This window comes from Gasterosteus aculeatus, chromosome 6, assembly GCF_964276395.1.
Source record: "Gasterosteus aculeatus chromosome 6, fGasAcu3.hap1.1, whole genome shotgun sequence".
In the NCBI taxonomy this organism is placed as follows: domain Eukaryota; kingdom Metazoa; phylum Chordata; class Actinopteri; order Perciformes; family Gasterosteidae; genus Gasterosteus; species Gasterosteus aculeatus.
Window position 1 is genome coordinate 9,778,442 of NC_135693.1, and position 14,211 is coordinate 9,792,652.

Consider the following 14,211-nt stretch of genomic DNA (forward strand, 5'->3'; position numbering starts at 1 on the left):
GGCTGTTTTATCTTCAAAAGAAACAAGTATTTAGCAAACAGCCTTAAACGTAGAGGGACATTCTATTGCTCCAAACCAATTATGAGTAAAGGTTTTATCATACAACTGTGCACCAGAACAGAAGTGAGCACCATTATTTCTATTTGATTCTCTGTCCTCTACTCAAGTCAGGTTAGGTATGAAATAAAAACCAAGTTAATTAAATACAATCAACATTAAACCCCACTTTCCCCCCCAAAAAAATATCTACACCAGACTCTGAGCTCACTTTGAGTTTATGTCTTTGCATTCATTGTGATAAATGATTCAATGACGAATAATACAATAATGTGTCAGAAAATCCTATTTTTTATCACGTTGACACAGGTGACCACACCAAGTCAATTAATCTGAACACAAAAGGACACTCACTCCACCTGTTCTTCAACACTGCCTTTCAGCTGCCATGTCCGGCAACAATAACATTCTTGCTGTAGGTCTTCCGCTCACCGTAGCATTATAATAGTTAACCAATACGAATGAACACAAAACATGATATCAAATGAAATGTACAAGACTTTTGCATTTTTTCCCCCCATGCTGAAGTTTGTATTCCATAACCACAGTTGTACAGTCAGAGGTGACACATTACGAAGCCCCGGCGCAATGTTTCAGTTGATTCCGTCATGGGCCTCGTCTCTCTCCCAAATCAAGCCCGCCTCTTGGCAACTTAATCATGCGCGTCGCCAGTCAAACTTGATTTATTGTCACCAAGCCCACCCATCTTTTCTGTCTCTTCTTTCTCTGCTAGCGATCATCTCAGCCTCTCCTACAAACAACAACAGCCGCTCAGCTGTTTCTCCCCAGGCCAGGTGCTCTCAGTCAGCACAGCCTCCAGTCCAGGCCACACAACTGTTTGTGTTCACTCACCCTTTTGCCCTCTTTGCCCGGTTCCCCCGGCTGGCCCGGCAGCCCGGTCGATCCCTGGGGATGAGGAAACAGAGCGGAGTGAGTTGGGTGCTACATTCATGTGGTATTGCAGGAAGATATTATGGCATGCTGCTGATGCAGACAGATGTTTGTGCCACATGTGCTCAATAGACCAGTGAATAAACAGTGGGCTCATTTGCAGTGATAGGTTAGGCAGCAATAGCTGAGATAAAATTGCATGAATAGATTGATGGTTGTATTTACAGCTGCAGTTTCTATTTTTGCTTATTAAGATTTTCGAGGGCACTTCTTGAAGATTCCATTAATAGGCAATTTTCAGCATCGGTTGATTTTCCCATTATTCTACACAGTACAATTAGTAAGTCGGTCAAGGTAAATACTGAGTAATGATTTAGTTTGGTTCTTGCACAAAGACATACTTATTGTGCCTCAATAATTGGTTGTTGAAGCTAATAGTTGTTCCTGATTGCTTAAAACACAGTTTTGCTCTGTCCAACAATAAAAACAGAAGATAATGAGATACTTTAATGAAATGAAACAATTTGTGTATCACCTTCTCTCCTTTGTCCCCCGGCGGCCCCTGAATGAATGTCACAAAAAACAATTTCTGTTAACAACAAAACGTAATACCTAGTAACAATAAAAAGTAATAACTCGAGCACACAATGTTTTGATATTTTTTATGAAATCAATATCAATTTGGGTACCTGATCTCCTTTGAGACATTCTTTGTCAGCCTAGGAATCAATCAACAACAAACAAAAAACGTCCGTCGGTGTGAAAACAAGACTCGCGTCATTCATAAATCTTTTAACGATACATGTTTTTTTTAGGTACAGATAAGCAGCACAGTTGGTCAGGAGCTGATTCTCTTTTGGCTGCGGTGACCCGGAGAGAGGTCAGGGCATTGCTTTTACAACTCCCCCGACGCCCCGCTGGCCACTGTCATGAAAGGGCAGACAGTCGTCAATCCAGCAGGTCGCAGAACGGACCCAAGGACACATACGACATCTCAGCTTTCAAATACAGACCAAATGATTGGTGTCCTCTTTCAATTGGCATCCCAAAGTCCAACTCTGTTGACTTTTCTTGGAAACAGCTGGAGAATTTGCATTTACGCCGCATTTACGCGTTAGTCAGAGGCCTCGTGTAAAGAAAGAACAATAAAAGGAGATAAAAAATAACAAGAAGCCCTGACACCGCTGCGATATTTGCAGCTGCATCTATGAGAAAAGAGTGACAGCTCTGACCTTTGGCACCCTAAATCAAACATGCCTTAGTCTATGCAGTGCTTTTGGTTATGAATACATTATTCATGAACAGTCGTCCAGCTTTGGTTGGAGTTTTGACCTTGGGTAACAAGCAACACAGTGCTCAATGCAGTTTCCCCCCACTAACTGAATAAAATTTTCTGCTCAAACTCACCATCCAATTTACTGGCATCGTATGAGGACGTTTTAAAGTTTTGCTCTTTCGCTTGTCTTTATAAATGTAAAAGTTGCTTTTAGAGAAAAGCTCATGGATGGCAGCAGTGTTCCTCTGGTGTTGTAGGCACCGTGTTGACATAAAAGGGGCAAGCCAGATGCAGTGGCACTCTGCTCTGTTTTTGTATCACTCCACCAGTGATTAAAACTGGCAGGCAGATCCCCCTCATAATTAGCTACTCACCCGCAGTGCACCTTTAATCTCCAGCAGCCGTCAACTCCCTGGCTACAATGCATCCAGACTGTGTGTGTGTGTGTGTGTTTGTTATCTGTGCCCACTGATTCCCTATACGTGATGATATGGGGACTATACAAGCATCCGCTAGTGCATAGATCTGCAGTCCGCCGATATATGCACCTTCAATCTGTCGGCGCACTGGAACGAGCACTCGTTTCTGTTGTGTCCTCTGTCCTCTCGGTTTTACAAGACCACGGAGAAAGTGCTGGTACAGCCGGTCCAATTACGAGATAGAGATGCATAAATTGTTGGTGTCATTCTGCCCTGGTGTCTGCGAAGAAGAAGTCAGCAGGGACAAACACCTAACCGGAACGTGTGTGTCTCACCCATGTAGGACAGAGCGAGCGAACTACCTGTCAAACGCCACTATCACCTGGAGCCGAGGAGCTCTCTTCTTCTCTGCCTGGCTAGTCGCCCTCAGGCCTTTTTTGGCCGAAGTGAGCGCTGAGCCCCGTCTATCTGCTCATTGTTTCGACCCATTCCCAGGTAGTGGCAATGTGGCACACACACACACACACACACTGATCACCAGAGGGCCTCACTTTCCATTTCTGTGTGACAGATGTTTTCACACTGTGTGCAGCAACTGGTCGGCCAAAAGGCTGCCAAATGTACGAAGCTTCACAAACGGGGTTAAATGTTTGAACTTACAGTCAGCTCCGGAGCTCCAGGCACACCAACATCACCCTGTGAAGGAATAGAATAGTAAGTAAAAAAAAAAGTCTTTAAACTTTAGTCAACTGCGTCTTTAACATTTTGTTTGCATTAGAAAGGGTAGCACAGGCTAAAACTAAACCATATATTTTTTACTTTTAAACATCTGGCATAAATGTCAGTCATAATGTTTCTCATAAGGACCGAAGGTCAGTATTTTTACTACGCGTAGCAGTAATATCTCAGTGTGCACTATGGTGTTTGCAGTATGTCTTGAAATGAAGTCTGATGACTTTCAAACTGAAAGGTGCCATTAAATGCGACAGGCCTTAAAATAAACACAGCCGTACTACATCATGTGAAGGCTTTGCAGTGCAGTGTTAACAACGGCCCGGTGTGATTACATTGTTTGGTGACTGTGACATACAGGCAGTGGAGAAAAGTCATATAAGGGAAGGAGTCGAGACCTTTTTCGCGCAAGCATAATCCGGTGTAAGCAATGATTTTAAATGCATTTTACTGCTGCACTAGTTTTTTTGGTCTTTTCAGATGAAACCTCTGTGTCATTGTCCAATATTTTTGCAATCTCCCCCCTTCACACCACAATCCCAGCAGGTTTTTATCAAGCCCCGACTAGAGGATCAGTGAACTTTAGATCCGGCGATACCTGTTTATCAGATGCGGATGAAAAGGGGAAAAAACAGCGGTTTGTAGTTCATATCCGTTTTGTTGTCTAAATTAATGTCACAGCAAAGATATGCCTGCTATGGAATATACAAGGGACTCATTACTCCATGCTTCCAAATCTGCCTCCATCCGTCAGTTTCAATACAAACAAACATTCCCTCCACTCCCCCCTTTCCCTTCATCCCATCCGGAAAATAGGATGAAATACTCTGTGATTCTCTGTTGTCTTCACAGAAACACAGACCTCATTATAACTTCAAGGCTGGCAGACGCGGCATTGCACCTACAATTATGTGATGAGTTCTTCCGTGAAGACAAAAGCTGCAAAAAAAAAAAAACGCCCAATACGAGAGGAAAACGAAAGAACTGGATATGGCGACTAATTACAGGAAAAAAAACACTTCGTCCTTTACATGGAAAATAATCCCATTTTTTGGATGGAAAGGAGAGTAAAGTCTAAAACAGATCAACACTTTCTGCATTGCAACAAGGGTTTATCTAATTCATGTCGGTGATTTATCATTATTTAAGAGACTATATAAGGGTAGCGGATAAGAACAATGTTACGCATAAGACTCCTCTACTCCACGTGCAGCTTGTCTGAAATCACAGGATTATCAAACCAGTCACAGCCGAGGGAACAGAACACACCTACATGCTTCTAGGATTTCTAATATTTGGGACCAAATATCAAACATATTTGGAATCAAGAGTCCTTGTGAAGAGCCCACAAACAATATAGAAAAAATATGCAATCCACTTCATTGCTGTAGGCCTTACTCTAAAAAACTCTTTGAAGAGAGCAAGATAAAGGGATTTTGTTGAATATTTCTATTACAACCGGCTAACCCTATGAATATACAAATACTCTGCAAATATAATGAATGGAACATATTCTCTGAGCCGGTCTATAAGCTTTTCTATAGGACCATCAACATAGCAATAACAATATTCTTTGGCTGGAGTAGCAATCATAGCAGCACTTCAAACAGATGGGCAAACCTGTTACCGAGGCTACAGCTCATGAAAGTCAAGCAGGTTCCCTGAAGTATCTATTTTCATTTTGGAAAAAAAGAAGAAAAACAACTATGGTGTGATATAGTTTGGTGCCAGTCTCTGAGGCAGACTCACTCACTTTGTTTCCTTTCAGACCAACTGGGCCAAACAGCCATAGGTCACCTTTTAGACGACCCTGGGAATAAAAAGTATACATAATATATTTAGAAGTGCGTGTCTTTTCAGTGAGAGTTAAGGATTCAAAAAAATGGTTTAAAAAATAGCTCTGTATGTGTCGGTGTGCTTACAGCCAAGTTTCTCACGCAGGTGTGAGATTCTCCTGCTAATCTCAAGTTAATGAGAGAAGAGCGGATCAGGTCACTCATCAGACGGCACTGCCTAGATTCACCAGCATCTGCGTACGCAGTTTTCTGCCCCAGACCCCTTCCTCTGCCCCCTGGTCACACATGTTTCAGAGGACGGTGATAGTCATTGCTTTTACACCCGGGGTGGAATTGAACTACATAAGCTCGGGGCAAAGTCAAGCCACTCGGGGGGGGTGAAATGTAAAAAAGGAGTGACAGCTGAGATAATAAGTGAAAGTTGATGAATGGGGCTTGACGCAGATTGACAGGCTAAATTTTCAGCCGGCCTTGTTAGGTGTGACACATTGGGGCCAGCAGAAGCAGCTTCTGGAGATGGGTAATGGGAAAATGGGGAGCGTGAGTGGTCTGAAAAGTGATTTAGAAATACAATAATTTGTCATAGCTAAATTCAGAGTTACGGGCTATTAATAGCAAATTATATATCTGCAGAAGATGATTACCTGCCTTTGTCACATTAAGTCTGGCTCCACGAGGGACGTGACTAATGCTTCGCCTATTCCCTGCAAGCCCCATATTAAACGCTACCACTCAGAAAAACAGGAGCCGTGGTTGTACTGGTGTAAAACAATTGCCCTCACGGTAACAACACGTAATGCAGCGCGCCTATAAATTGGGTTTATGAAGACGTGATTGTGACATGATTTTATACGTCCATGCGGAGCCTCTTCTCATGCACACTGTCAATGACAGGGCAGCTGTCCCGTAGCTGTACATGAGAGGCCTAGTCCTCATTCAAATCGACAATCCACAACCACCTTACTGGGGCAAACTGGCAGAAGCAAATTCCCCTCTGAGTGATTACCAGAGCCGTGTCACAAACAAAGGAGTACAAGGCTCAGCTGATAACGAGCACGTCAGTAACTTCCGGTTCGGTCAATTACGGATGAGATTTTGATTAATCGTGTGAGAAATTTGCCACCATTTTTGCAATGAGGAGATCTTGTCTTGTTGCTGTGGTGATAGACACGTAATCACAATCGAAGCTTTTTGTTTGCGACAAGCACATTTAAACACACTTAATAAACAATATTACTACACATTATTCACTTCACTAATGTCGCCATCCAAATACGTCAGCATCATCTATTAAATTATGATGGTGATTCATCCAAAGGCAGAGGAAATTATTTAATATATTTGAATACAGTAAATAATATACATAACCTCAATGTCAGTATCCTGCAAAAAGATGACTGCTGAAAAATGGCAATGACAAAATCTAGAACACAACTGCTTGAAATGAAGCCCTTGAGCTATTCATACATTTTAATAATACAATTGGGTTCTTTCATAAATCAGATATTTTAAAAGTTATACTTTTGTGTATTAAAAGTACTTTCTCCTCCCAAGCACCCTCTCCCACAAACTGCACACACAAGGCAATGTGTTTACATGAGAGTTGACGAGGAACTGCCAGGATTCAAACTCAGGAGGTATTTTTCGGGAGGGAAGCAGGTGAATATAAAAAGAACTCCCACCACATATTCAATAACAGTTGCTCGTCCTGTTTTAAGATTTTAGCTAAACGTTATTACCTGCTGTGTCTCAAAAGTGTGCCAGACATAAACGTTTCCTGCTGGTAAATATTGTAAATGGCAAAAGTCAACAAAGCAATTTGACTCCAGAATTTATAAGTGACAGTGGTAACAATGAAACAAAAGCACTCCCTCAACTTATGGTGAGTGATACTCAAATCCTCTTATGCTTGCAGTTGTTCATTTACAGCACATTGTTTGGCAGAGACAAATGAATGTTTTTGAGAAAAACTTGGCTCAACTATGATTACTCATATAATTAAAAGACGGCAGTATTGTCATTGATATAACCTGTGGAACTGCACAGCATCTGGACTTGTCTGTAGCAATATGCATAATTGCAAACAGTGCCATCCACTTTTGTTTTCTACGGCTTTTGGCGGTCTTGAAAATTTAGCATTAAATCTTATTCAGGGATTTGCAAAATAAACGTGCACAGGTTTTTACTAGTTTCTCCAGTTCCCCATAAACGTTATCACGCACATTGTGCTTGAATATTTCAACGACAGTTTTGGGTATCTTGCATTAGAGGGAGAAACGATTTCTTCTCAAATTGAAGAGCATATCAATTTATTTTGTCAACTTCCTTTTATGTGATGATTAAAACTGTCAAAATCATGTGATGTAAACCTATATATCTGGATATATAGGTTTATTTACTTAGTTACAGAAGGTTTCAATTAATTCAACTTCAAGACAGTAGAAATTTAACGTTAAAAGCAAATACTGTATTTAATCAAATTTACACACATGTTTTGTCCTTGGAAAAATCTACTTTTTTATGTCAACTACCACTTTTATTTATGTCACTGTGTAAAGATGTGCCAGGGTACTGTCTTATCCTCTCTCTCTCTCTCTCTCTCTCTTCTACAGGCAACCAAAAGGTTCCTTAATGTTGTTTTCAGTAAAATAAGGTGTTAGAAATGAGAAAGATATTCTGGTTTCTGTTAAATACCAGCAAAACACATCTAATTTATCTAGATGAATAGGGAAAATATACCTACATTTTAATTATGTTTATATATTATTACATTGGAAACACGTACAGTCGTTGTCTTAAGAGGTGATTAGATGTTTGCTATTCCAGATGATGTTTCATACTTGAGATGGGACATTTTTGACAATTATCAAATTACATCATAGCTGCTAATTAAGTCTTGCTGAATTGGGCCAATTTAAAACAGCGTAGTTCAGACTTACATTTCAGCTATTGCTTTGTAAACAACCATTCTTAGATCCAACTCGCCATGACTCGGTCGATCGAAAAGTAGCTTGCGAGCCAAAAAGAAGGTGTGCGCCCCCCTGTTCTACAGCCTAGTTAGGATGCAGATTTTGGTCTAATCACAATGACACAAAGGCAGATGTAGAATTGAAGGCCTGGATATATTGTAAGCTTTTTTTTTTGCAAACTGTTTACAGGGAAGGACGAAGGAGGGATTAAGGAGCTGGAAATACGCCGGTGCTGGTTGTGCGGCTGTCGTTTCTGCAGCACGAGGTCAGAGCACTGCAGGGAGCTGTGTACACTTGCTTGCTAATTACACACACCACTGTGTCTTGTCACTCCTGTAGCGGTGAGGCCACAAGACAATCTGGCAACTCCCCGGCACAGCAGCACTAAAGCAAGAGAGAAGCAGGGATGTACAAATGCAGTCTAATTATGTTTACTTCTACCATTTTCCAGGCAGAGCAGCTGCAGGCCAGTGCCCTTGTCTGAAAAGAGGCAGAGTAAATTGCAAGTTTTAGTTAGCGTACACAATTAAATCACCACAACCTGGGTTTGGCCTATTGGGAAGAGGCTAAATCAAAAAGGCACTACTCAAATGTATTCGGGAGATTGTGGTGGAGAAATGTTGTAATACTGATTGACAGGCCGTTAAAGCTCCATGGAACAGGATCTCTGAGTAACATAGATATCTTGAGTGCCGGCCTACAAATTCCAGGGAGGTTACAGCAGGAAATGCCCTTTGTGGCTTTCCATTTGCTCAGCAATACAGTGCGGTGATATAAGACCAATCACATTGAGTGCTGAAAAAAGCTTAGTAAAATTTACACTTTCCAGGGTAACGTAAAAAAGGGCCATTGTGTCATGATATCGAAGTTCATGCTCTAGATATCATGTTCGACCAGCGTTGCTTGACGTTTCTACATCACCTCGCTCTTCAGCTGAACATGAATCCACAAGATAACATGGTGTGCACTCCCTCTGTCCCACAGGTTGCGTATCTGCAAAACGACACTAGGTCACATGCTCATGCACGGCATTCTGGGTTCTCAGGTGTCCAGTCGCGCCTGAAATAACATACTGGCTTTAAAAATGGAATATGAGCAAATTGCAGTAATGGGACACATCGGGTGTCTCACAGTAAATGGGTTAACTGAAACCTTCGAGAAGAATTATTTGTCCAAATCTATATTTTTATTTATATACATTTAACGGTATTTTACTTACTATCTTCTCCACAGAGAAACATTCACTTCAGTAGCCGAGCGTTTTTTTACTATAATAAATCAGTCAATCACTGTTGATGACAGATCAAATGATATATAGCAGAATATTTTATTCATAAATACTTTATATTAAATTACATACATGTCTATGTGTATACTATAAAATAAGGCTCCCACAATTTTACAGGTCTCTAGGTACTATTCAACAGCCAAAAGCACTGTTGCGTGTCTGCATTGCAGAACAGAACATCTGCAGTCTAGGATTCTGCAAATGATGTCTATTGGGCATTCTCAAGTCTTTTAGAAGTGATTACTGTAAGTGATTAACTGGCTAAGAAGGGGTATCCTTATTTAGTGTATGAGGCTTAACCTCATTCGCTCACTTACGGAGGCACTGGGCATACTGGTTTTAACCCATCATGTACTACCACTCAATGCTGGGTATCATTTATTTTGTGTCCTGCCTTCAAATAAATCTAAATGGAGGTTAAAACCCCCCCCAAAAAAACAGAACGGCTATGAAATAGACTAATAATTGCAATGCTACATCATGGCCTGGGATACTGTGGTGAATCTTTTGGGATTTGCTTGGTTCTGAGGAGAATGCTTAGAAGAAATGCGTCAAATGTGATCTCCTCATTGGAAGGCGGTAGAATCAATATTTCTTTATGAACAACAAAACCCAGAACTAATTGATTAAAGGAGTCTTTCTGCGTGACAAACCAACAGAGACTGTCATCCTACTTTGTGCATTACAGCGTTTTAGAGTCTCTCAGCTCTGGTTGGTTTTATGGTCCACAACTTTACTGAGCTGACTCACTCTACCCGTTCTTATCAGCATCACTCTAAGAACCTGCAGCTTGCTTTTGTACCTGCCCTGCAGTGAATGTCAGAGGGAGGAAGCAGGCGACTCAGCTCGTGAGCATATTGAAGCATCTAACTGTAAAGTCGTTGCATCAGAGACGGAGATTATTTCTATTCCCTCTTAACGGCTCTCAGATCAGCAACGTCTGAGCCAGCAACACCCGGACAAAGTTGCTAATGGTGCTAACGATGCTGAGGGTGCTACCGGTACTAATGGTGCAAACAAACGCTGGCAGAGCTCACGGTTTAGCGGGGGGGGAAACCAGCGGGAGGGCACTAAGTTTCCGCATTGACTCCATTAGTCTGGACGGCCTCATCGGCCTTATGAGCGTAATGCAGAGCAGCAGTCAGTGCGGCACGCTCACAAGCGGGACTATGCACTTAGAGCATGCACAGTGAGCCATGTTGGGTCAACCAACTGAATTAAAGCATACAGATGGAGAGTGGCTCCCTTCTCTGCTCAAGCAGACATTACTCCACTACATGTTTACATTGCAAATAGTTTTTGCTGCCAATATATATGCCAAATTACATATCGAAGTACATTTAAAAGCAAAGAGGTTAAGAGTGATAGTCAAAAAGAAGAGTGACACATGGACTTGAATTGATGAGATGGGCAGAATATTCCCGATATTGTTTCTTTTTTAGGCAGGCCTTTAGATGTCTAAAATGCGTTTCCCAGCTGGCCCTGTCAACAGCCGTAAATCACTCCGCTTTTGCCGTGCCGACAGTCGTCTACAAAGAGTTTTCCACTGCCTTTGGACGGGTACGACGCCACTTCAAAACCCCAACTATCCCTTGTGGAAAGAATCACCTTACTCAGTGGTAGATAAAAAGAGAGGTGCCAATGTCATCTCTGTGCTTCCAAACAAAAGCAGGTCCAAGCCGGGTTTAACCTAAATAAGATCAAAGTGTAATAAACTTACACGATGGGACAGGAGCTTGACCAGAGACGGGCCCAATTTGGGATGTACTGCGCGGAAAAATCAAGCCACCTCTCCTGCTGGAAAGTAGAACTGTGCCTTTGCATATTTCTAATTCCTGACTGAATGCTGACATCAGTAACAACAATCTTACTCACTGGTGACAAAGTTTCTGGCTGAGCACCGCAAACAAACGATTCCCCCCTCAAACAAACAAACAAACACACACAAAGAGAGCAGAAGCGAGCGGATCGGCCTGGCAGTAGACCCGTGGTCCAGACGCCTGCCTCCCCTGTCCTGATGTCCACGTTTGCAAATAACGTCACCCGTTGACATCTCAACAAAGTTTTGAGCAGGTGCTTCTCTTGGAAAAGGCACGTCAACACGGTCGCTTCATAGTTCACAAGCTTCCAGCTGTTCCGACACTCTTTTGGCTGTTGTTGTCCAGTCAACTGCAGCCGAGGCGAAATCAGTGAGCGAAGAGAAGAGAGAGCCCTGTCACTCTTTCCTCTTGATTGCTGTACAATCAGTGGCAATCAATGAAATAAACACCAGAGGAATCATGTTCACTTATGTAACATTACGTTTCCATTACAGTTCTTTTTCATATTCGAACTACAAATCAGTGAGATGCAGATGGAGTTAACTTCCAGGTAAGTCTTCTTCAAATCGTTATGTAAGAAAGATTATATACAGGTGACGTCAACTGGCTTTCTCACCTCGCAACGAAAACCGCAACCGATGCTGGAGTTTGTAATCTATTATTTCCTTTTTCCATAATCTGGATTAAGTAAATAATCAGACTACAGGGTAATACTTATAGGTGAGAGGAGCGAGATGCAGAATGTACGGTATATTCTGTCAGATCCCCAGATTCCCAGTTGACCAACATGTCTTTAATGAGGAGCACAGTAACATTAAGCTGCCTTTCCTCTCCGTCAACAGCAGGATTATTTCTGTAGCTCAATACTCAGCTCTACATATTTATGTTTCTTTTCTGGTTTCTCTCAGAGTAACTGATCACATCTGCAGCCTGCAAGGAGGCTGATTTCTGTGGCAGCTGTTTGTCGCCTAAAGGGGTGATGGTGATGAAAAGAAAGTCCGTTTATTGAGCGACTGACCATCTGCAAAGCTACTGTCTACTGAGAGTGTGATTTGGGGCGAACCAATGCAACATAAAGCATCCTTTGAATAAAATAAAACTGAAGGGATTGTACTTTTCCAGTCACACGATCACTCGAGGCATTTTAATTTAACCCGTTATCCTTCCTCGTAGTTGTTGTTGTTGTGGTACTTTTCATACACTAGTTTCATCACTGTAGACAGATTTATAATGAAGCAGTAAAGTTTAACCCGGATGACAGAAAAGGGACGATGGCTATTTGAAAAATGAGTTTAGCCCATTAGTATGCAAAGCTTATGGTAGCACACACATCAACTGATTTTACTAGAGAAGGACACTGCAGGCTCGAACACACCTAAATCCTCTTCAGATATGACAGGCACCTGAAAACAGACAGGCTGAAACCTGCGCTTTACTCCTTCCCCACCGGGCGTAACACAGAAAATGAAAAACCTGTAAGAATTGATTCCCTGACGAAGCTAGACCAGGCTGATGGGCTATGTATGGAATATATGTCTGCTGGAGATAGAAGTACTTACCTTCTCCCCATTGATTCCCATTTTCCCATCTGATCCAAGTTCCCCCTGCAATGACAAGATTGAAAGTTAAAAGGACAGGAAAAGGCCCTTGGAAGGGTCATACATACAGCTGTTTTTCTACACTTTTACACCCTGAAGGTCTTAATCATTTGCTAGTAGTAAATAAGTAAATATTCCTTTAATGACACGATTCTTGAGTGTGAATATACTGTATAATGTTGCATATATGATAAGACATGATTAGACAGTGTAATTCCTAAAATCTGCATTGCAGAGGGGGACCTGCATTGCAGAGAATTAGTTTTAGCCCCGACAACTATTAGTTCGCTTTCTTTGCAACCGGCTTTAATCGAAAGAGGATGAGGAGGGGATGCAGATGATTTCCATCCAAGTAGAATTCTGGTCAGCAGTAAAGTGCACCGGAAAAAACAGCCAAATAGTGCTTCAAAAGGTCCGCTCAAATCTGTGGGCCGCTTTATTTTGAGATTGTGTTGAGAAGTTCCATAAAACCAGCAAGAGATGAGCGTCACCACGCATGTGTAAATGATTTGCAAGAAGCAGGTTAGATATCAAACAGCGATGGTGGCAACGATCCAATGAGTTTACGTCAAAAGGGATTGTGTGGGAGGAGAGTGTGAAATATTTTTTTAGTGTTGCGAAGATGATTAGATAACACCAACATGAGACATTAAATAGATTCATTAGGAATATTTTTAGTCAATGTGAGGATGTCTCTCGGTTTGACACTAGGAGCTTTAGTAGTCACAAATTAACGGTTTGAGCACATCAACATGCAAATTGAAGCACCACGCGGCTCCACAATCTAATCAAAGCGCCGCACAGATGGACTGTTTGATGAAAGTATGCTATTTCGATCATGTATGTAAAATGAGTTATTGCGGATACCAAAGTGTGTCGGCAGTCACACGCGAATACCGACATGTCGCCAAGGTGACATTGGGGTTCACATGACACTGTCATGTGCCACGTGCCAGGACAAAAGCAACCCTTTCTGAATGCATCTATTTATGAAAGTGAAACTATGCTAAAGGTGTGAGAATAGATATGTTTGTCCTCTTCAACTGAAGACATAACATAACTCAAGTTCACCTCTAAGCCTTAAAAAACTCACTTTCAGCTTAATTTGAACTGAGCTTAGCAGGGAACCACGCACACATGTTGGGAACCAGATAGCAAATTCCAAGCAATATTGTTTGTATCACTGCATAAATCCAGCTCCAGCAAAGTCTACAGTACAGGTAATATTATACTGTATGGAATAAGCTGGGAAAGGCTTATTCCAACAAATATAGCATCTTAGAGGCTTATTGCCATGAATATCGTTCTGATCACTGATTCTCCTTAAGCTACCGAGCCCCCTGCTTTCCACACACTCCGCCAGAA

At 41.8% G+C, this 14,211-nt stretch overlaps 1 protein-coding gene across 10 annotated transcripts in view; it reads right to left on the minus strand.

Annotated features, from left to right (window-relative positions):
* The window catches only part of LOC120820757 (uncharacterized), an 82,269-nt gene that overhangs the window by 50,009 nt on the left and 18,049 nt on the right, over window positions 1-14,211 (minus strand). For 6 of the 10 annotated variants that reach the window (XM_078104196.1, XM_078104199.1, XM_078104194.1 and 3 more), the window contains 6 exons: window positions 12,808-12,852; window positions 5,129-5,185; window positions 3,304-3,339; window positions 1,638-1,667; window positions 1,484-1,510; window positions 910-963 (listed from right to left, as the gene is read on the minus strand). In XM_078104196.1, coding sequence (XP_077960322.1) covers window positions 910-963; window positions 1,484-1,510; window positions 1,638-1,667; window positions 3,304-3,339; window positions 5,129-5,185; window positions 12,808-12,852 — 249 coding nt within the window. The remainder of the gene's footprint in view (window positions 1-909; window positions 964-1,483; window positions 1,511-1,637; window positions 1,668-3,303; window positions 3,340-5,128; window positions 5,186-12,807; window positions 12,853-14,211) is intronic. The other 4 variants (XM_040178885.2, XM_040178882.2, XM_078104198.1 and 1 more) reach the window with 3 other exon arrangements.